At 42.1% G+C, this 23686-nt stretch overlaps 1 protein-coding gene across 2 annotated transcripts in view; it reads right to left on the bottom strand.

The window, feature by feature from the left end:
* The window catches only part of CNTNAP5 (contactin associated protein family member 5), an 893955-nt gene that overhangs the window by 418739 nt on the left and 451530 nt on the right, over window positions 1-23686 (bottom strand). For both annotated transcript variants that reach the window (XM_057745525.1, XM_057745526.1), the window contains exon 8: window positions 6755-7019. In XM_057745525.1, the coding sequence (XP_057601508.1) occupies window positions 6755-7019 (265 nt within the window). The remainder of the gene's footprint in view (window positions 1-6754; window positions 7020-23686) is intronic.

The raw sequence follows: 23686 nt of genomic DNA, 5'->3' as shown, positions 1-23686 counted from the left end.
TGGCAACCTTGAGTCTGTTTTCTATGTCTGATAATACTACTTCTTCTGGGCTGAATTGTGGCCCCAAAATCCATCTGTTGAAGTCCTAATAGCCCCCACCCCATACCTGAGAATGTGTCTGTATTTAGAGATGAAGTAATGAAGATAGAATGAGGTCTTACGAGTAGGCCCATAGCCAATATCACTGGTGTCTTCACAAGAAGGTGACAGTGGGATACAGACGGGCAGAGAGAGAAGACCATGTGAGGAGACACAGAGAAGATGGCCTCTACAGGTCAAGAGTGAGGCCCTCAAAAGAAACAAACCCTGGGCTTCCCTGGTGGCCCAATGGTTAAGAATCTGCCTGCCAATGCAGGGGACACAGGTTCGAGACCTGGTCTGGGAAGATCCCACATGCCGCGGAGCAACTAAGCCCGTGTGCCACAACTACTGAGCCTGTGCTCTAGAGCCCTGGAGCCACAACTATTGAGCACACGTGCCATAACTACTGAAGCCCAAGAGCCTAGACCCCATGCTCTAGAAGACAATGAGAAGCCCATGCACCACCAAGAAGAGTAGCCCTGCCTTGCCACAACTAGCGAAAGCCCACACACAGCAACAAAGACCCAACACAGCCAGTAAATTAATTAATTAATTAAAAAAGAAGAAGTAACTAATATGCCCACACATTGAGCTTCTAGCCTCAAGAACTGTGAGAAAGTAAATTTCTATTAGGTCACCTAATCCATGGTGTTTTCTTACAGCAGTCCTAAGGAACTAATACCTACATTTACACACATATTTAGGGCCATTTACACTACAAAGGAGAAGAATTAGAAGACTAGATAAAAGGGCAGCTAGCATGCTTAGGGAAGGTTTCTTGAGAAAATATCAGCTGAGATAAACTCTAAGGAAACAAGCGGGATGATGTGGACCATAGCTCTAGGAGGATTTATTTAATGTAAGCAAAGCCAGTGATAAATAATCGTCCAATAACATCCATGATGGCTGCTGATCAAGGGCTATGCCATTCGAATTTCATCCTATCTTCAGCTAGAAAAAGAACTAAGTACAGCAAATTAATGATGGATTAGAATGGATTGTTTCGTCATGAGTAATGTTGGAACGCCCTGTGTCTAACTCCTGAAAACATGTAAGGTGGTAGAGGAAATACAATGAACACTACTGCTTGCCTCTAGGGATTCAATGGAATGAGCTGAAATGGCCTCTCCAGTAAGGCATTTGCCTCCGCTGAAAACATTTCCGTGGCATCTGGTTGATTTCAGGATCTCCGATCATCCTGTGTCCTTTGGCCCCGGGGATTCTGTTCTGTGCCTGGCGGATGGCTTTCCCCTTCTGTCTCTCCAGCTCATCTTCATTCTGCAGCCCCCGCTGCCAGGTTGAGCTCTCTCAGTGTGAAGACTCCCTCCCCCGTCTTCTGGGTTCCGTTCAGTTGTGCACAGACTCATTTCTTACTCCTGAAAATTCCACTCTGGGTTTGATGCCTCTAGTATATCAAAGCAGTAGACTGTGAGGCTAAATGCTCTGGAGAGAATATTCTCTAATGAAAAGCCATTAGATGGTCTCTCTGTCATTTGGCCTTGCTGGGGCATGTTCTATTTTCTGCAGTGATATAAACATATACACATTCTCATTTATGAGAAAGCCTATCCCACATTAAAAGACCCTTATCAAGACTATGTCTTGCTTTTCTCTTCACATGCAATAGCTCTGGTACCTATGACTGTTCCTCTACTAACATTGTTTGAAGATCCTATATATTCTGATAACTCCCTTATCAACACACACACACACACACACACACACACAGGGAGAGTGAGAGAGAAAGAGAGAGTAACCTAGTGTGATTTAAAGATGGTTGCGAAAACAAAACAAAACAGAACACAACTTCTCAAATTTGGATCCTTGGCACCTAACTCTATGCAGATCACAAAGAGTAACATGCAGGGCCTTTCTGGAACATCCAAGCATCTAATTTACAAAAATCATTGTATGAAAGAAACCCAAGTTATCATTCTTCCTCCCCAAAATGCACCACAATGTGGGGAGCTGAGAAACATAAACTCAGTCAGGGACCGTGGCCCTAAATACACTTAATTAAGGCCACTTACCCCATTTTCAGAAGAAGACTCTGGGGTTGATTTCTTTGAAGAAAATAAGGGACATGGTTGATCTCCTGTTTTCCTTCAAGAACTCATAGGAAGGTTTAGAAGGGACTTGAGTAGTTCTAGGCCAACTCTCTCCTGCAGCTACAAAGCACAATAATGAGGTCTAACAGAATAAAACTCACATTCTGCATCTATGCAGAGCACAGCTAAGCTGGAGACCTGGACACTAAGGCCTGAGTTCAAGGTCTTTGCCCAGACTGGCTTTTCAGTGGGAACTTGACGTTTTGAGAGGCACTACGGCAGGAAAAAAAAAAAAAATAGACTTCAAGTTTTCGAGACTGAAGTCCCCAAACTTCTTTCTTCCTATTCTCATTCCCCAGCCTTCTCCCATCAGTGAAATAAAAATAACATTGAAATGTCAGGCCACTTGCAAAATAATTATAGTGGTGCCAGCTTTTTTTGTTATTGTTACCTAATGTTTCACTTGCAATTCAAAACACTCTGCCTTGATTGTCCAAAGAAATTAACCAGCTGGTCTCCTTTACTTATACACAAGTTCCTATTTTCTTAGTCAACCAGATTGGTTTGGACAATAACAATCTATATTCTAAGCACTGTTTTAAGAGTCTTTAAAAATGACAGCCATCTCCTTCACTCAAAAAATGGAGTGTGGTATCAATTGTTCCAGGAGCAGATATGGACAAGACACAGGGGACCTGGGGAGGAGTGGTGAGGAACTAGAGTTTGAAATGCATAAATTAGAAAACCCACGTGTGTGTTTGTTTAAGATTTGCACAAATGACTGTTCTGATTCCTGACTCCTAGCTGGGCGGCAGGACTCCTGGAAGTCTTTCTCCCTGTTCCGGTGCATTTCCCAGATTTCCAGGTGGGGTTTGGGTCACAGGGTTGATGACAATACGGGAAACGCTATGCAATACCCAGCAAAGTCTCTGGAAGCATCTAGGCTCTTACTTAGCACCCTTTATACTTACATGATAATCTTACTAAGGAATCGGCACTGAGCATTTAAAAGTGTCTAAGAAAAGTATGTTACATATACTCAATGAATATTAGTGTGTGTGTATGTATGCATTAATATATGGATATGCATAATTTATAATATTATACAGACAACGTTAGTGGATCCACCATCTCTTGTCAACCCCACCTAACCCTCCAACCTGTCTACTGATGGGGCCAAGTGAAATATTTTGGGAAAACCTGACTTTAGATCCTACATAGCCTGCTTCCTTTAATAGCCTATTGTACATTTCATCTTTCAGCTAAAGCAGAGTTTCTTTGCATCTGAATTCTTTAAACAAGAAACATTGGGGTCAGCAACATACACTGTGGTGACCATAGACTTGAGGATGGAAAGGAAAGGCATGAGATTGAACACCTGCTTGGTCACACGAACTTGATTTCTGACTCTCAATGTCCTCTTATGCATGTTGGTAAAATAAGAACCTCTTCATATGTTTCATGAGTTCTTTTTTTTTTTTCTGTCGTATTAATATATGACAAGGTCCTAGCATAATGCCTGACCTGCAAGAGATCCACAGTGATTGTTGATTCTACTGTCATGTCACTTACAGTGAAAGGATGCCTTTGACTCTTCCTCATATCCACATGTACAAGGCTTTCAAGAAAGGAAATGACAAAAATAGAAAATAAAGAAAAATACAAGGGAGGGATTACACCACTGTCCTTCTTCTCCCTGAAACCTCATCCCTTTGGAACAACTAAATTCAGATGCCTTCTATTTTGAGGATGATTTAGATTGTCCTTCTCTTCCTGATCTCCAATACAAAACACACAAAATACCACCCTCCCCCCCCCCCCACCAAAGCCATGCACACTGTATGAAGCTTTGGTAACAGGAGTGAATGTGGCAGGCACCCGTGTGCTGACCTTCCCATGGGGGCCATCGCCTCATCTTCTCTTTTAGACCCAGAACATCAGACATACCCTCAAGTAAATCGTTAAATACCAGGATTCCCTGTTCAATTAATAATGCGCTATTTTCTACTTTCCATGTCAAGTGTAGCTCCAGTGGCCCTTAAAAATTATTAGAACAATGATTATCATTTTCTAATCTCTCATATGAGATTTTCCTCTCTTGTAAAGCCACCACAGTCTCAAGTACTTGGAAAACAGGTTTCCTCAGAAATGTAAGGGAGGAGAAAACTATTTTTGTTTGGTTTTTTCATTTGTTTGTTTACCTGTCTTTTTCTCTCTGGTAGAAAAATGCCAGTTGATACAAAGCCTTGATCCATTTCAAAAAAAAAAGAAGTTCAGATTTTCCAAAACTCAAGAAATTTGTGGGGAAAGAAGCAAGCAAGAGTTTTCTGAGACAGACATCAGAATGCTTTTAAAACTTTCTTTTAATTGTTTGATTTTTTTGAGAGACAGATCTAAAATAACTGATGATTTTTTTCTCCCTCATTGCTGGGTAATGGGGCAGCTTTTACCAGCCTCTCTCTCAGTCACAAACACATTTTAATGGACTGACACATGCTTAATAATACAGGTAACACCTGAATGCTTTAGAGCAAAGTGCCACTGGGGCCTGTACTATATTAAAACTGCATTTTTGACCTGAGGCCTACAAGTCTCTGTACTCAACCATCTCTGTGATTAGAGAGAAGCAGTCCAGCGCTAGCTCACAATGTTTCTTCTTCAAATAAGGAGGATTGAAGTTTAACTTTTATAACTCTGCACATGAAAAATGTTATGTTTCTAAGTGATTAACTCACCGCCATGACTGGAAAGCTTAGAAATTTTATAAAAGTCCCATGACTGCACACATTTACTCGGCTTTTATGACTTTAAGGAGTGATGCCCAATTTTGCCAGAGGTCTTGAGTCAGTGTGGAAGAAAAAGAAATTTGCTAAAGAGCTTCTCAACACTGTGCTAAAGGGTTTAGACCATTACCTCATTTAATCACCAGCACAGTCTTGTGATGTAAGGAACTTTTTCTCATCTCTTGTTATACATAGATGCTAAGATGGTCCCCAAGGATTCATGACGCAATATCTAAACCCTTGTATAATCCGCTTGTCTTGAGCAAGGGCTAGACTTATTCACGTGCTTCTAATGAGCAGAATATGGTGAAAACGATAGGATGAGATATACAAAGACTGGCTTTTGTCCTGGGGGTTTCTTCTCATTCTTTCTGGGGTCACTCACTCTGGGGTAAGAGTGCTGCCCTATCAATGAGGCAGCCTTCTGTAAAGGCCATGGGGATAAGTTTGGACCTTCCGAGGCCTTGCAACAGCCACATGAATGAGCCTGGAAGCAGAGTTAGCCCCAGTTGAACCTTGAGATGACTGTCACCCCAGCCAACAGCTTGATAGCAGCCAGAATCACCTTTAGAAAATCAGATATGACACATGTTGTTTTCAACCACTACATGTTGGCATAATTTGTTACACAGCTGTAGGTAACTAACACACTCTCACTTACATGGGAGACAAAGTTAAGAAGTTCATCTAGGGCCACAGACTAACTAGTAAGGGGAAAAGGTGCCTTTGGAAACTGCCTATCTGACTCACAAACCCAGGCCCTTCTGTTATTTCCAGGGGTTTGAAACCATAAATATGCCCCTGTGTTTCTGTCCTTTGAAGTAAAAGGCTTTCACTTTAGTCTCCCAGGCGTCCCTTGAGTCTCAAAGGCTGGCTCGAGAGTTAATGATTAAAAATATGAAGATGTAGAAACAAAGAATGGCTGTTGGGCTTGGAAACTGGTAACAATTTAGACTATAAATCAGCCATATGGAATGTAAATTGATGCAGCCATTGTGGAGGACGGTATGGAGGTTCCTTAAAAAACCAAGAATAGAGGTTACATATGATCCAGCAATCCCCCTTCTGGGCATATACCCAGAGAAAACTCTGATTTGAAAAGAGACATGCACCCCAATGTTCACTGCAGCACTATTTACAATAGTCAAGACATGGAATCAACCTAAATGTCCATTGATGAATGAATAAAGAAGATGTGATACATGTTATATATAAAATGGAATACTATTCAGCCTATAAAAAAGAATGAAATGATGTCATTTGCAGCAACATGGATGAACCTAGAGATGATCATACTAAGTGAACTATGTCAGACAGAGAAAGACCAATATCATATGATACCACTTATATGTGGAAGCTCATTAAAAATGAGACAAATGAACTTATTTACAAAACAGAAACAGACTCACAGATCTCGAAATCAAACTTATGGTTACCGAAGGGAAAGGGGTGGGGAAGGATAAATTGGGAGACTGGGATTGACATATACACACAACTATATATAAAATAGGTAACTAATGAGGACCCACTGTATAGCACAGGGGACTCTCCTCAATACTCTCTAATAACCTATACGGGAAAAGAATACGAAAAAGAATAGATACGTGTATATGTATACCTGAATCATTGTGCTGTACACCTGAAACTAACACAGCACTGTAAATTAACTGCACTCCAATATTAAGAAAAGAAATGTTGCCTCTTCAGACCCAGAATAAATGTGTTAAGACTGGTCTTCCCGCATCCGTGGGAGCTGGAGCCTGTATGTTTTGGTCAGAATCTCAAACATGCGACGACTTGGCTGAACAAGAAACCGACCTAGAAGTTGTCAGTAGACAGTACCTGTGAGCATTTCAGCTGCACGTCCTGCCATTTTCTGAATCACGAGTCTCAGGGTTCCGCCCTCCAGGCTCAGCAGCAGGGTCCCTGAGCCCTCAGAGAGCATCGTGGACAGCAGCAGACCATCCTTGTTCCACGTTCGAAACTGGAAACTCACCGAGAGCCCATCAATTTGGGGGGTGCCAGGCAGCAGCAAATAACTGCTGCTCGAGTTGACAAATGTGATGGGAACAATTTGTGGTTCAGAGCAGGAAAAAGTGACATTGCCCTGGAAAACAATAAAAATCAAATATATAAAAGCCATTTTTTATTCCGCAGTCTGACAGCTGATATAAACAACCACCTGGAGCTGACCTTAATTTCAGGATCATTCCTCATTCAGCAGGAAGATCTTAAAGGGAAAAATATGTCAGCTTTGTTCAGATACACCCGCAAGATTATTTTCCATTCCTGTTTTCCAGATCGTGGTGCTATTTGCAAAGAGGGTCATCAAAGACCCTGGGCAGGGTGGGGGGATGGGAAGCATCAGAAGTTTCTAGGGATCCAAAGATAAAAATAATTACATTCATTCACTGGTTAATGATGTACTGCAAGTCAACGCCATGCCAAGTACTGGGATACCTTTTAAGGAGATACATAGGAAAAAACTTTGTTACAGTGTGGAATGTGATCTACACCAGCTCCCTGGGCAGCCTGGTAGAAGAAATAGCTAAACGAGCAAAGGTTTCACAAGGGAGGCAATGCTTCCTAGAAGGAAGTGGGGAAGGACAAGGGTAAGTGTCTGGCCAAACTTCTCAGCAAATGGCACAGTGTTTGCACAGGCTTAGAGAAATTAGCAAAATGGCATCCCTGGGGAATGGGTCATTGCTGAACTTGAAGTGGGACAGAGAGGGCCAGGGACCATGAAAAAGGTGAGGCGAGAAAAGTGAGTAGAGGTGGAGTGTACAAAGCCTTTTTATGCTTGCCAATGTTATCATTCAAATTTAGAAGCAGTAAAGTGACATTGGCCAGATTTTTAATGTATCAGGAGTATTTTTAGCAACACGGGGCGTGGAGGGGGTACATGAGAGGACCAGAGGTGGGGAGTATTGTGTGGGTAGACTAGAATCAGGAAGAAGTGGATGATTATTCTTTGCATAAGTGAGAAAAAACGGGTCCAAGTTTATTTGAAGAAGTTACAGGGGAAAAAAATGTATATATGTGTCCAGCTGAGCCACATGCTAGAGTCACTTTTACTAGATGAATAAGGAGAAAGCCTGGAATGTCTTCTGGATTATGAATAGGTGTTACAATATGAAAGCCATTTGAAATTTTTATAGCCAACTTCTTGTTTTCCACCCCTACCGTTTGTCTCTTTTAGATTCTAAACTAATCTCTACAACAATGCAGTGAGCTTATTCAGGTAAGCATAATGCAAGATTCTCCTCTAAATAGTCATAGGCACATCTTTTTTTAAAAACTTATTTTATTGAAATACAATTGATTTACAATGTTGTATTAAATTCTACTGTACAACAAAGTGATTCGGTTACATATACATAGATTCTTTTTCATATTCTTTTCCATTATGGTTTATCACAGGATATTGAATATAGTTCCCTGTGCTATACATTAGGACCTTGTTTTTTATCCATTCTCTATATAATAGTTGGCATCTGTTAATCCCAAATTCCCACTCCATCCCTTTCCCCACTGCCCACCCCCTTTCAACCACAAGTCTATTCTAGTCATAAACACATCTTATTCCCTGTAAATCTCTCAAGGCCAATGAATGATGCTAAGCTCTGCTTTTTAGAATCATTCCCATAGTCAGCGCCACTTCAAAAAAAAAAAAAAAACACAGAATACAAAAACAGTGAGTTCCAAAAGGGGAATGCCCTGGCTTGCCTGCCTGCCTGAACTCAACTTTCCACTAAAGTGGCCAGGTGGTGAGGCTGGATACCTAGGATAGTTCCTAGTCCTAGAGCAGGTTTATCGTTCAGCTCAAAAAATCTCATAATCCAGAAAAACATCTCTAGGTCCCGATTATTTTTGTTAGTGATCGTTCTGCATTTCTGAAAGCAAATAGCAGTTTCCAAACAAACTTCTACCAATAGTACATTTCTAATGATGCACTCATCAAGCACACCGCTGTGAGCATATTCTTGTGTTGATCCTTTGTTGTAGTTGTTTAGATGTGTTCTTCTCTTTAGGCTAGATCCCCAGAAGTTAATTAATGTGTCAAAGGGTAAGGCCCTTGGTATCCATTAAGAAATTGCCCAGTTTATACTGCACCTGGCATTAAACTAAATGCTTACATGCAAATCTCATGTATTCTACACAGTGACTCTGTATTCATTTAAAAAATGCACAAACTGGCTTTGGAGAAGCTAGGCAATTCAAGAAAAGTCAGATTCCTCCCTTGCAGTGACAATGGAGGACAAAGCTATGTTTGTCTGATAAGGATGCTTTTGATAGCCATCTCTGAGAACTTCCTCCGCTATACTGGGTACCACTGTTAAAAAAAAAAAAAATCTACCAACTTGCTGCTGATACCCCATTGCTGTTTTAATCTGCATTTTTGGATTTCTGGTTGATTTCCTTTGGAGATGAAATATCCCCACTGATGGCAGATTAATTGAGGCAGGGCTGTTTTTTACACAAAGCAAGATCACAAATGCTCCTGCAGGGAACCTGGGAGATGGCAGAAACTCTCCTTCCCCTGTTCTTTTCCTGAGGTCAGTATCACCTCCTCTGGTGACAATTTGCCCGAGCAAAGCTGTACCCAAAGTTTGAGGCTGTGTAGAAGGGGGGAATGTGATGATGCTGAAGGCAAAAGCCTAGGACTTTGTAAAATGCTGCTTCCCTGAATTGATTTAGAATCCAACGTTGAAGACTCAGAGAAAGAGAGAACAGGCTGGTGGCTGCCAAAGGGGAAGGGCATGGGGGAGGGATGGATTGGGAGTTTGGGATTAGCAGATACAAACTACTATACATAAAATAGATAAACAACAAGGTCCTATTGTATAGCACAGGGAACTATATTCAATATCCTGTAATAACCTATAAAGGAAAAGAACCTGAAAAAGCTGAAAAAGAACATATATATATTCATATATATACATATATATGTATAAATGAAAGAATATATGTATAAATGAAATATATGCATAAATGAAAAAGAATACATATATTCACATATATATGTATAAAACTGAATCACTTTGCTGTACACCAAAAACTAACACATTGTAAACAACTATATTTTAATTTAAAAAAAATTAAAAAATCTGATGTTTAGCTCGAGCCATTTTTCAAGTGTTCTCTGGATAGACAGTCATGGAGGGTGGTCCTTAGGAGAGCGGGGGGTCTAGAGGAACTGAGATTTCCTCCCTCTTTGATCAGTTCTCACACATCTGAGGAGAGGTCCAGCTGCTGCTTTCCACGGAATGTCTGATGGGCCCCAGTACCTGTAAAAGAGGCCAGGGAACCCAAATTCCCTTGAGGAGCACTCAGTGGACATTCAAGTGTCCCTGGCAAGGTTCTGGTGGCAAGAACTTCAAATAAATGCCTCAAGGATTCTTACTGGTTAAGGTGAGGCCAGGCCTGGGGGCCAACACTTTGCTCAACAGGGAATAGGAGAACTTGGAAATGCATTGTCTTTGGAGGGTTTCTCCGGGTAACTGCAGGACATGCTCCTCCACTCCATCCCTCACGTTCCTCTCACGCTGCCCTCTGTTGTCCTTGTGTCCATGCAGCTTTCTGAACTTTCCAAAACTGCTCTGTTTTTAGAGCACCTCCCTGCTCTGTTCTCCAACGGTAGGTCCAAAGGCAGATAGGAGAGACAGGAATAGATGGGAAGTGCCCTCTACACCTGAGCAGACCCAACTCTCCCGGCAAATGTGAGTGTTTCTGGCTCAGCTGCTGGTCACACAGCAGATGTGCAGCCACCCCAGTTCCACATCCATCTCAGCTGAGCTAGCTCCTGGCAGAAATGCCAGTGTTGAAAAGCATCGACACTCACCTCCATCACCACAGTGGGGAGAAAGGAGAAAAAATAAGTTAAATGAAAAAGCACTACTTTTAAAATCAACAAGGATTCTTGAATCATTTTCAATAATGCCATTTGTGACTTCAGAATCCTTCTCAAGACAGCATTTGAGGGAGTCCCCAGCAATGATTTAGAAAGAGCATGCAAGATGACAATATTACTCAGCCATAAAAAAGAATGAAATAATGCCACTTGCAGCAACATGGAAGGACCTAGAGATGATCACACTAAGCAGAGTAAGCCACACGAAGACAAATATCATACGATAAAGCTTATATGTGGAATCTAAAAAGAAATGATAAAATGAACTTATTTATAAGACAGAAATAGACGCACAGATATAGAAAACAAACTTACGGTTACCAAAGGAGAAGCAGAGGGAGGGATAAATTAGGAGTTTGGGATTAACATATACACACCAGGATATATAAAATAGATGATCAACAAGGACTTACTATATAGCACAGGGAACTATACTCAATACCTTGTAATAATCTATAAGGGAAAATAATCTGAAAAAGAATATGTATATATGTGTATATATACACATATATGTGTGTGTACATAACTGAATCACTGTGCTGTACGCCTGAAACTAACACAACATTGTAAATCAACTACACAGCAATTAAAGAAAAGACACAAAGTTGTCAAACAAACAAAAAAAGACAATCTACTTCATTTTTTAATGTCATCAACTTCTTTTATTTTTGGCTGCATTGGGTCTTCATTGCTGCGTGCGGGCTTTCTATAGTTATGGAGAGTGGGGGCCACTCTTCGCTGCATTTGCAGGTGGATTCTTAACCACTGCACCACCAGGGAAGCCCCACAATGTACTTTAGAATAGTGTTAAAACAAAGTGGCAAAAAAGTCGACATACTGTTTTCTCCCCTACATACCAGCTGAATCTATGAATTCAACTTTCATCCCATCCCCATGAAGAAGGAGGTGCCATGCCTCAGACTCTCTCCATTCTATGGTACATTTAATTTGTTAGGGATCTCAACATGCATTCAAGATTTCTCCAACATTATAAAACAATGTGCTAAGCACAGGGGTTATATGTTATACATGTAAATTGGATCCTGTTCCTTTTCAGGCTATAGTCACTAAAGGTACATTTTTTACTGTCGTTAGTGCAAAGTGTGCTATTTGGTGGTCAAATCTTCCTGGTAAATCAAGCAGCCCTGGTCCTACAGAAGAGACTGAAAGAAAGTCAGTATCACCGCCAAGGTCTCTTTTCCCCTGCAAATCTTACAATACCTCCAGGGTCTTTCACTGTCCCAAGAGGAGGTCCTTCTACATTAAAGAGTCTAAATCCCTGGTGTCTGATGTGCCTCTCCTGACACCACCACCATGCCCTGGTTGAATGGTGACCCTCCACAGGACAATGGCCACACTGAACCACAGGTCACTGGTACCTATAAGTGGGGGCCTCTCTTTGTTCCCCAAATGGCATTTCTTAGTGCCCTGTGCATTCATGCTTATATATGCACATTCTTCTCCAAAAGATAAGGTATCCCGAAGTGCTGGGCCCATCTGTCCCTCGGGGACCCTCAAACCATCCACTTTCCTTCTTTGGGATCCACCATGGCCTTTCCTTTGCAGCCCTCAAAACACAGAAGTTCCCATCCCACCTCTTTTCTCAGACAAAAGACTTTGATTTCTATAGACAGAGCACAGAACTTTGTAAGATCTATTTGTGACCATCAAAGATTGTCTATTTCTACGGAAAAATGCTTGGTTTTGTGCCATTAACAAGAGCTGTACTGTCCCCTATCTGACTCATGAAGCTTGATGGACTCCTAAGAATGAGCGTGCCCTTAAAATACAAGGACCAGGTTTATGGCAGTGGAAAAAGCAAGCCCTTTTCATTGATTCATCCTCTCCAAGGCAGCCGTCCCTTTGGAGGGCAGAGAAAAACCTCCATGTTATTAATTGCTGTGAAGAAACAGTACATGAGATCTCACACAGAGGAAGCTGTTCTAGTCTGGAGGATTACAAAAGGCTTCCTTAGGGAAGCTACATTGGAATTGAGACTTTACAGAAGAACAGGTATAACTAATTGGAGAGTGAGGAGAAGTATTATCTGAGCAGAGAGGGAAAGCATTTTAGGTAGGAAGGTGGGAGGCATATACCAGGACCCGACAGAAGGTCAGCTGGCAGAAGTTCAGAAGCCAGGATAACAGCAGGCAAGAGGCAGTGAGAGGGCAGGAAGTGTTGCAATCATTAAGCCTTTGGACCATGTGGAGGCACTAGAACTTGACCCTACGGATGAAATAGAATGGAAAGGGGTGAAGAGAGAATTGATGTAGAGTTAAAGCAATACAGTCATATTGTGCTTCAGATGCATCCCTCAGGGGCTGTATGTAGGGAATACAGTGTGCATTGCGTGCAAGAAAGGATGCTCAAGGACCACACTTTGGTCAGTTAAGGGCTTGTGAAGGTCCCTGTCTAGAATGGTGAGGAAGAACAACAAACAGAGAGTTTTCAGGAAAAATTGAGAGTAGGTGCTGTGCTTGCCCAGGGACCTCAAATAGCATAGAGCAGGGATGGCCCTGGACTGCTGGTTGACCACCACCTGCCTTAACTGGTGGCCCCTCCCGCTCCGGTGTGAAGACCCTGACCAAAAACGGAAGTCCTCAGGCTCATTCATCCAATCCATGTGTGTGGTTACTATGGCAACCTATCCCCACAATACACTTCCTGCCTTTCTCCCTCCACAAGGAGTGACTTCCTCACGCCTCTGCACCCTCCCTCCTTCCTCCTGGCTCATTCCTGGGGCCCTTCCAAACCCTCCCCAACCCCGAGGTGGCTGCCTTCTCCACTAGATCCCAATGGTTTGTTTTATTAGACTGTTTATCCACATATCCATACATGTGTCACCAAACACTTATATCTCTTAGACTGCCTTGTAATAATTAGCTACTCTTTACTACTTGCATAGGCTTTTCATAAAAATTCATTTGTAACTGGGTAGAGAGCATCTGGCTTTGAATTCTGAGATGAAAGTGAAATTGTTCAATTTAGGCAGAACCCAATCCTTATCATGAATATTTACCAGGAAAACCATATGGTCTCTCCGCTTCCTTATTTTTTTCTGCTATAGCTGGGAGAATAATGGTGGAGGGTTGATTTAGGATCAAATGAGAACATGGGCACCGTGCCTAGCGTTGTTATTGACTTGTTGTTTTTCTGTTTCTTGATCTGCCACTTTTTTGGGTGACCTGAGGCCAGTCACCACAAGAGTCTTAGTTTCCTCTTTTGTAACCTGAGGCTGGAGAACTGGACAGTTCTAATGTTCCCACCAGGGCACTCATTGTTTGGACATGTGAGACTGAAAACCCATATTCTTATCATCTATCTTCTCTTTGGAGGTGGGCAGGCATCAACAGAGTCATTTCCAATGTTGGCGTGAGACATATAACCAAGCAGTTGCCCTTTTTTTTTTTCTAAATTTATCTTTTGGCTGCACTAGGTCTTCGTTGCTGTGTGCAGGCTTTCTCTAGTTGTGGTGAGCAGGGGCTACTCTTCATTGTGGTGTGTGGGCTTCTCATTGCAGTCGTTTCTCTTGTTGCACAGCACAGGCTCTAGGCATGTGGGCTTCAGGAGTTGTGGCACTCAGGCTCAATAGGTGTGGCTCTCGGGCTCTACAGCACAGGCTCAGTAGTTGTGGCCCACAGGCTTAGTTGCTCCTCGGCAAGTGGGATCTTCCCGGACCAGGGATTGAACCCGTGTGCCCTGCAGTGGCAGGGGTATTCTTAACCACTGTGCCACCAGGGAAATCCCCAAGTACTTGCTTTTTAAGACCTTTTTAAAATAATGGTTCAAAGCATAAGAAAGGAAACCTAGGCCTTTTCCCTACCAATTCTAATTGCAGGAAATACAGCAAGAGTTTCCATAGATAATTTTATATACATATAAATATATATATTTTTTAAAGTAAGTAAGCAGAAGATGATACTGTTCCACAGTTTTAAAAAAGAAGCCCAACTAAAAAAAACAAGTGTTTACCAGGGTATAACAATCAATCAGCTGACTATTCTTCCTCCTACCCCTATCTCCAGAAACAGCATCCTAAAATACTTTACAAAGAGAATGCTAGGCTAATGAGGAACTATATAGGGAACCACAGTGACTGAAACTTTCTTGGAGATAATAAAATGGGAGAAATTATACATAAGCCACGTAGCTGGGTGCTGGTCCAAGGGCAGTGCGAGGAAAATTAGAGGAAAACCATGAGAGAAAACACAGGTCTGAGCTACAACCTCCTTCCAAATGTATACACGTCATTCTGCCACCAGATCAGAAGTTTGTCAATTGCTGACTGAAATCCAGAAAAACCATCCAACTAAGATCTTTCCTCCATGGTGGAGGGACTTATCCAAAAGGAGATCTTAGATAACAGCATAATTACCGTGGTGTTCTGATGACTCACCGGTGAGGAGCATCCAACAGAGAGACCTTAGTACCGTTAAAGTCTTTGTTATGTGACTACAGAATGGATCAGATAAACTGTCACAAGTAGAGCTTATCTTTCGTACAGAGGGACCAAGTTTAGAAGATGCTGTTCTGCTTATGATGCGGGAAACACCATCACGGTCATTTAGACCGTGGGTATATATGGTAGATGGAACAGACAGAAATGTATTATACAGTGATCTAATGATCTCTGTGTTTGTCAGAGATTCCTAAACATGGACTCTATCACCACTTGTTCATTGGACACCCGGTATTTTAGCTGGGTCTCAGATAGTGTAAAGACAAAAATGCCAAATTTGACTAGGCTAAAACAAGGAATTAGTAGGACTGAGAAGAAAGATATTAACAAATGACTGAATTAGTGCCTATTTCACAGCTTTAGGATTTTTTTTTTTTTTTAATTGGCTGAATTGGGTCTTTGTTGCTGCATGGGTGGGCTTTCTCTAGTTGCGGCGAGCAGGGGCTACCCTTCATTGCGGTTCTCAGGCTTCTCATTGAGGTGGCTTGTCTTGTTATGGAGCAAGGGCTCTTGGCGCACGGGCTTCAGTAGTTGCGGTGCATGGGTTCATAGTTGTGGCTCGTGGGCTCTAGAGCGCAGGCTCACTAGTTGTGACGCACGGGCTTAGTTGCTCCGCAGCATGTGGGATCTTCCTGGACCAGGGATCGAACCCATGTTCCCTGCATTGGCAGGCGTGTTCTTAACCACTGCGCCACCAGGAAAGTCCCACAGCTTTAGGATTGAACATAATTTTTTGCTTATTTCAGTTATGGCCATGAATGTACATGACAAATTTTAGACCTTAACAGCAAAAGCTAACTGTCTGTAAATTTCTACTTGGGTGTTGCCTTTGCCTTATCTCTATGCCAAGAATCTGCTCTCTTTCAAAATTGTTACTTACTTGCTGATCTCTTGTTGGCCAAATAGACCATAAGTTACAGCTAAAGGAGCCAATCGCTGATGAATTGCTCATAGATATTTCTCATCTGTGGGCATTTTTTCCTAGTCAGACTTTGACCTCAGAGGTGATGGGCACCATCTTTGTCTCAATATCTTGGTTTGGCAAGTGTGTTCCTCCTGGACTCATTTCACTATGAAGACACCTCTTACTGCCTGGGATAGTGATTCAAGCCAGTTAGCCCTTTTTCAGAAGGCACCAGAAAGTTATCCTCTGCTCTGCTTTAAATTATAGCCTGAAAATACAGAAGTTATAGATAAAAGGCTTGTGAGGAGAAGGCAAGATTATTAGCCTCTAACTCATTCTCAATCTGGTCATTTGCCACCACTTCCTGATGCTCTTGCCTGGGACTGTATTTCACACCCCAAGCACTGCTCACCAGCTCAGCAACAAGACCCAGCTCTGGGCTTGAGTTACTGGGAACAGTAGCACAGGGATAAGACAGCAGCCAAGCCCTGAGGATCTACCAGCCACCGGGATGTGTGATAGTATTGATGCAATTGAGATGCTGTGGTCTTGGACTTTGACAAGCAGTCTGATTGGCTCCCTACGGGGATGGGGGAGAACTGCCCGAGGTCCCTATGCCTCCTGGTAACCTACAGCCTGCAGGTACATGCAAGTACAGTTGCAGTTCACTCCCCCTAAAGAGAAGAGCCCACCCCCTCACTGTGCCTCTGACATGGGGCAGGGTGGCAGTGCAGATTGGCACTAGCTGGAAAGGTGGCATGAACCAGGTATCCATCTGCCAGATCTGGGACCCAGGTCCTCTGGCACCCAGGGCACCAAGCTGTCTCTCATCCGAGAGTTCCCCTGTCTGCCCTTATAGAAAACGAGAAAGAAAAAAAAGGCATTTAAACAGTGGACCATTCCATGAAATAATGCCATTTACAACATGGATGGACCTAGAGATTATCTTACTAAGTGGAGTAAGTCAGAAAGAGAAAGACAGGTACCATATATATCACTTATATGTGGAATCTAAAATATGACACAAATGAAATTATCTGTGAAACAGAAACAGACTCACAGACATCAAGAACAGACTGTGGTTGCAAAGAGGGAGGGATTGGAGGAAGGATAGATTGGGAATTGGGGATTAGCAGATGGAAACTATTATATACATGTATAACTGAATCACTTCACTGTACACCAGAAACTAACACAACATTGGAAATCAACTATACTACAGTAAAATAAATTTTAAAAATATAAAATATATTGGAGAAGACCTGAGGTCATAGATGGAAGTAGGCTAGGAATAGACCTGAACCAAAGGTAGGATGAATCTGAATCAAGTCTGGGGACTAAGGTAGAATGTAGAGTAAGGACTACATGGGTGAGCAAGGGAAGTGTAGGGTAGGTGGCCGGCCTGCTCCCACTGAGACGCCTCAAATGTTGTCACAGCCAAGTCCCAGGACATCTCTTCCTGGGGTCCTGACAAGAGACAAGTCCGATATGACTGACCTGCTATACCAGAAAATCAATTTTTAAAACCTCAAGGGAATATAGCGGACCTAGCTTGAAGTTCTGCTTACCTTGACTGGTTTTAGAGTTTCCTAAAGTGCCACTTCTAAGGGTTACTGTGCTGAGCTGTTATTTACCCAGCATTTTCATTGTGGGTGTTTGTTTTGTTTTTAATCATCATCCAGACATCACAACACCCTGGTGAGTTAAAAACAGAGCTGGCAATGCAAGGCTGCATTTCCATCATGAGAGGTCAAACAAAGCCAATCAGGCACTTACGAGCTGGGGGAAAGTGATCTTGATTCAATCTAGTTTGTGGGGAAAGATTTCAAAGCCAGTTCTTGATTTTCCAAATGAATACAACCATTTCTAATTTGATTCATCTGAAAACTACCAGGACTGACTGGCATGCTCTCAGCGAATGTAGGGGAAGGCTGCCCTGGGAGCTAAAGTTTATCTTTGTGATTCACACACTCAGAGGGAGCAGAGGACCAAATGACGGCTCTTTTTTCACTTTTGGGGGAAGATAGACTCCTTCATTTTTTGTTTGTTTATTTCTTCAACAGATATTTATTAAGCTGCACAATGGATCCTGCCTTGGTCCTGGTGACAAGGACACAGCCCAGGAGACAGGGGGGCTCAGACCTTGCCCACCTGGAGCTTGCAGTGCATTAGAATGAAGGCCATGAGACATGTCATCACACCTGTGATGACATGCCTAAGAGATAAGTCTAAGTTTCTCGGTCAGCATGTAGCAGGGCTTCATGAAGTACCTTTTCATTTTAGCTTGGGAGGATGAAGAGGAAGGAGTGAGGCTGAGAGCTGGACTGGGGTGAAAGAAAAGAAAACAGAGCAAGACAAGCACTGGGAAGACGGGTACGGTGCATTTTTGGAATTTGAGGGAGGCTAGATGCCAGGCAATCATAAACACAGGCAATGTTTTGTTTCTGCCACAAGAGGCCTTCAAGGATGAAAATCATGTTCCTTGCAGTTTCACGTGAGGGACACTCAAGAAAGAAGCATTTTCAATATTGGAAGTGAAGCTGAATCTAGCCTCTGTTCCCCGACACTGAATTAAATCTTGGAGACAGAGTTTTGGGGGAAGCAGAAAAGAAACACTTTATTGCTGTGCCAGGCAAGGGGGCCACAGTGGAGGTAAGCTCCACTTTAAAGCTCCAGTGTATGTCCTGACCTGGAGCGGGTAGTGAGGAGCTTTATAGGAATGGTTCAAAGACGGTGTGATCAGCTCGTGGACGTTCTTCGGATTGGTTGGTGGTGATGTAATCAGGAATCAGCATCATCAACCTTCTGGTTCCAACTGGTTTGGGGGTCTGCAGGCTTGTGGGCAGCAGACAGTTAACTTCTCCCACCTGGTGGGGGTTTCAGTATCTTGAAAACAACTCAAAGATATTGTTGTGTGTATCCCTTGAGGCAGAACCAGGACCTGCCACAAGGCTGCACACTACTGTTTTTTTTTTTTGTTTGTTTGTTTTGTTTCTGTTTTTTATTGGATTTATTTTTTTATTAGCTGTGTTGGGTCTTTGCTGCTGCACACGGGCTTTCTCTAGTTGCGGTGAATGGGGGCTACTCTTTGTTGTGGTGTGAGGGCTTCTCATTGCAGTGGCTTCTCTTGTTGTGGAGCATGGGCTCTAGGCCCATGGCCTTCAGTAGTTGCGGCACATGGGCTCAATAGTTGTGGTTCACAGGCCCTAGGCTCAATAGTTGTGATGCATGGGCTTAGTTGCTCTGCGGCATGTGGGATCTTCCTGGGGCAGGGCTCAAACTCATGTCCACTGCATTGGCAGGCAGATTCTCAACCACTGTGCCACCTAGGAATTCCCTGCACTATTGTTTCTTGGCTGCTCCTCCTTTGTCTCCGCATCCCCTCCCTTCCCTGCTTGAACCTGCCCTTTGGAACCCAGGGAAGGTCATGAAGGGTGAAGGAAGCCTATTTCCTGTAATCAAGAAACAGAGGACACAGAAAGGCTTTTGTGCCCATGAGCACCCAGGGTCCTGCTTGGTATCAGAAAGAATGCCCCACTTACAACAAAAAGGCAATGGCAGGCTCGCAGGTGGTCCCCCGCATGGCCCTCTCCTCTGGCCTCCCATGAGCTGGCTGCCTGCAGGCACCCGTGAACAGGGACCCACTGAGAGCCCCATACTGCCTTCGGCCTCAGAGACCCCTGACTTGGTCTCTCTTTTGCCCTCCCAGGCCTGCTACCTCCCAGCTTCAGCTCCTCGGCTGTGGATTCAGGTTTGCCTCTCTGCCTGTGTGTGTGTCTGTTTCTGGTCCTGTATTTTGTGCTTATGTCCTATGCAACGAAGATGAACACCCCCACTTGAGTTTCTGGCTTTGCCAAATAGTGGTGCCTCTGAACTAGAGGCAAAACCCAGAGGAAATTCTTAGGAACGGGGGAACAGGAGGGAATGAAAAACAGACCCATGGCTCAACTGATAGCCTCTTAGTTTTCAGGCACAAGGTAAAGCTGAAAACTCTCATTTCTATTTCTAAATATTGTGCAAAGCCATTTCAAAATATGAATCAAGAAGCTTAAGAATATGAATAATCCTTTTTGACACTTTACTTTCATTTCTAGAAATCTATTTTCAGAAATAATCTGAAATTGGACTGAGATTTATACACTAAGCACCATTATTTATAATAATACCAACCTGGATCTAAAATTAAAGGAATAGTTAAGTAAATTACAGTATACCCATTTGACATACTACTTTGCTGCCACTAATAATAATGTTTATAGTAAACATGAAAGGTGCTTATAATACAATACCAAATGAAATGAACAGGATACAAATTTACACGTATGAATCAGATAAAATGCACCTATATAAATATGTAGGCATAGAACGGAGATTAATTTGCTAAATAGTGGCCGTCCCTTAGCTGTGGAATCATGTTGATTTTTATTTACATAATTAGATTCTTCTCCATTTCCAATTTATTTAAAATGAAGTATAACTTTTATAATGTAAGTTTTCATGAAATAGTTCCCAAGTATTATTTTATTTGAAAGCTTTCAAGACCACCCTATTCAGGATTAGTAATTGCTACCAAGGACATTCATGAGGATTATTGAGACAAAGAAATAACAGAAGTCAATCCAAGTAGGGTTGGAAGCAGCTGGATAAGAAACCCAATGACTATTATTTTTCAAATGGTTTCTATTTCTGAATAATTTCAGAATTGTTTGTCCCTGCCCCTGCAATTGTTTGTCCTGTGCCTAGTACACTCAAGTAGGCAAAGGTGACAAGTCATTTTTTTCTTTTTCCATTTTGGTTTATTGCAGGATATTGAATATCATTCCAGTAGGACCTTGTTGTTTATCCATTCTCTATATAATAGTTTGCATCTGCTAATCCCAAACTCCCAATCCACCCCTCCCCCACCTCCCATCCTTCTTGGCAATCACAAGTCTGTTCTCTATGTCTGTGAGTCTATTTCTGTTTTGTAGATAAGTTCATTTGTATCATAATTTAGATTCCACAAATAAGTGATATCATGCGGTATTTGTCTTTTTCTTACTTGCTTCACTTTGTATAATAATCACTAGTTCTATCCATGTAGCTGCAAATAGCATTATTTCATTCTTTTCATGGCTGAGTAATGTTTCATTGTGAATACACACACACACACACACACACACACACATATATACACCATATCTTCTTTATCCATTCATCTGTCAATGGACATTCATGTGGTTTCCCTGTCTTGGCTATTGGAGTGCATGTATCTTTTCGAACAGGTAACGAGTCATTATGGTAATAAGGAAGGTGGTGTGTGTGTGTGTATTTTTTCCTTTTGAGTAAACTTACTACTCCAAATGACTTTACTTAGTCTACACACAGAATATCTTTCCACTCTACCTGCAGGCGTATGGTGCTTTTTCATACTAAATTTACTTTAGAGAGGAACAAATGTTCTTAGCTCTGAAAACATAATATGGGCTTCTTGATTCTTGGGGCCAATACCAGCAACTGGCCTGTAAAACTGAGCAGATTTCCAGCTCAATAATGAGCATATTACAAAAGTCAGCTTCTCAATTTTATTAATAATGACATAAAATGGGGGAAAAACATTTCTAATTTTGATTACTCTGTCCATCTTTAAATAAACATTAAAAAATTTTTCCAAATAAATTTTTTTTCAAAACAGGCTGCTCTTGGAATACTTGTGTTTGGGGTGAAAGATATACTAGATCAACACCGTCCAATAGAAATGTCGTGGGAGCCACAAGTGCAAGTTAAAGTTTTCTGCTAGCCATACGTTTTTTTAGAAAGTAAAGTGAAAGTGATGAACTTAAACTGAACATCTCAATTTGGTCAAGGCACATTTCCAATACCCCTAGCCACACACAGCTGGTAGGTACCATATTGGACAACGCAAGTCTAGGGCATCGTTATAATGGTGATGGTGGAATTGTGCTTTCCAACCTGGACACTAAAATAGAAATTGTACCACTTCTTACATGAGGACACATTTTTTGACCTTTATTGTTCAAAGAGATTTTGGTAGAGATTTCTAGTGATATACTCAAAATCTCCCCATCCTCTGCCTTTCTGGGTAGTAGAACTCTAATGAGGCCAGTCATGGTGGGAGCATCAGTTGGAAGCTGATCCAGCTGGCAGGGGTATTCCTTTCACCTCCCTGTCTTCCTCATTTCTGCAGGTTTGTATGCAGCTATGATACCTCAGTGCCAGAAGCCTATTGGGAACCTTAGGATGAAAGCCACAGAGTAAAGAGGGGTCAGGGTCCCTAACTACTTCATGGGGCTGCCAAGCCCTCTGTTTTTGTTTTGTGTGGGGGAGAAGGAGCACTTTAAGTGGTTGAACACTAGATAATAAAATAAAATTAATTTAATAAAATAAAATAATAAGTAATAAAATCTTAAGTGATTGGTATGGGCTGAGTCATGTTTCCCCAGAATTCCTATATTGAAGTCCTAACCCCTGTACTTCAGAATGGGACTGTGTTTAGAGATAGGGCTATTAAAGAAGGGATTAAGTTAAAAGCAGGCCATTAAGGCAAGCCCCAAAACAATCTGACTGGTGCCTGTATAAGAGGAAAAACTTTAGACACACAGAGAGACATCAGCTACAGGTACACATAAAGGGAAAGACCATGTAAGGACACAGCCAGAAGATGGTCACCTGCAAGCCAAGGAGAAGGGCCTCGGGAGAAACCAAGCCTGACAACACCTGGATATCTTGGATTTCTAGTGTCTGAAACAGCTGTTTAAGCAGTTTAAGAATTGTTGTTTAAGAATTTCTGTTGTTTAAGCCATGCCACCCAGTCTGTGATATTTTGTCATAGCCGCCCTTGCAAACTAATACAGTGAGAGAGATTTTAAATAATTCTCTTCAATGAAATCTTTCAGCTGAAATTTATGTTAGAGATTATCTAGAGGACGTGTCTCAGTCGCAGACAGCACCAAGACCAGGGAGAATAAGTTAACTGTGAAGTTTACCCAGCTACCTAGTGACCCAACTGGATGGGAAAGCTACATCTTCTGACTCACATGGTGGTCTTTCTAATCAGGCCATGCCACTTGCACTAGATCCAGGGAAGCAGAAACCACTGGCGAAGGGGGGCATCCCAAAGATCATCTTCTAATTTTCTATCTCTAGGCAACTAACAGTGAGATGGTACTTGGATCTTTTAATTGTCAGTGAAGATCACTAGATATGGAGAGGATCAGCCTCTCTTCAGAAGATGCTCCAGCGTTGAACAGGGAGACATTCTTTCTCACTGATAATCAGACCCTGCCAGTTTATCTTGGTTATAATCATCAGAACGTAAACTCCAATAAGTATTTATTAAGCACCTACCGTGTGTCGTGTGCTAACTTCCTCAATGTGAATTCAAATCATTCCTTTCTCTTCTTATAAAACATTCATTCACTTATTCAACGTGTTGATCACCATTCTCAAAATGTAATTGTATTTTTGTTAAAATTTAGAAACTCGGTCATGAGAGCGAGA

The sequence above is a fragment of the Hippopotamus amphibius genome, chromosome 8, assembly GCF_030028045.1.
Source record: "Hippopotamus amphibius kiboko isolate mHipAmp2 chromosome 8, mHipAmp2.hap2, whole genome shotgun sequence".
Taxonomy (NCBI): Eukaryota; Metazoa; Chordata; class Mammalia; order Artiodactyla; family Hippopotamidae; genus Hippopotamus; species Hippopotamus amphibius.
Note: the sequence above shows the minus strand (reverse complement) of the source record. Positions and strands in the feature narration are given on the sequence as shown.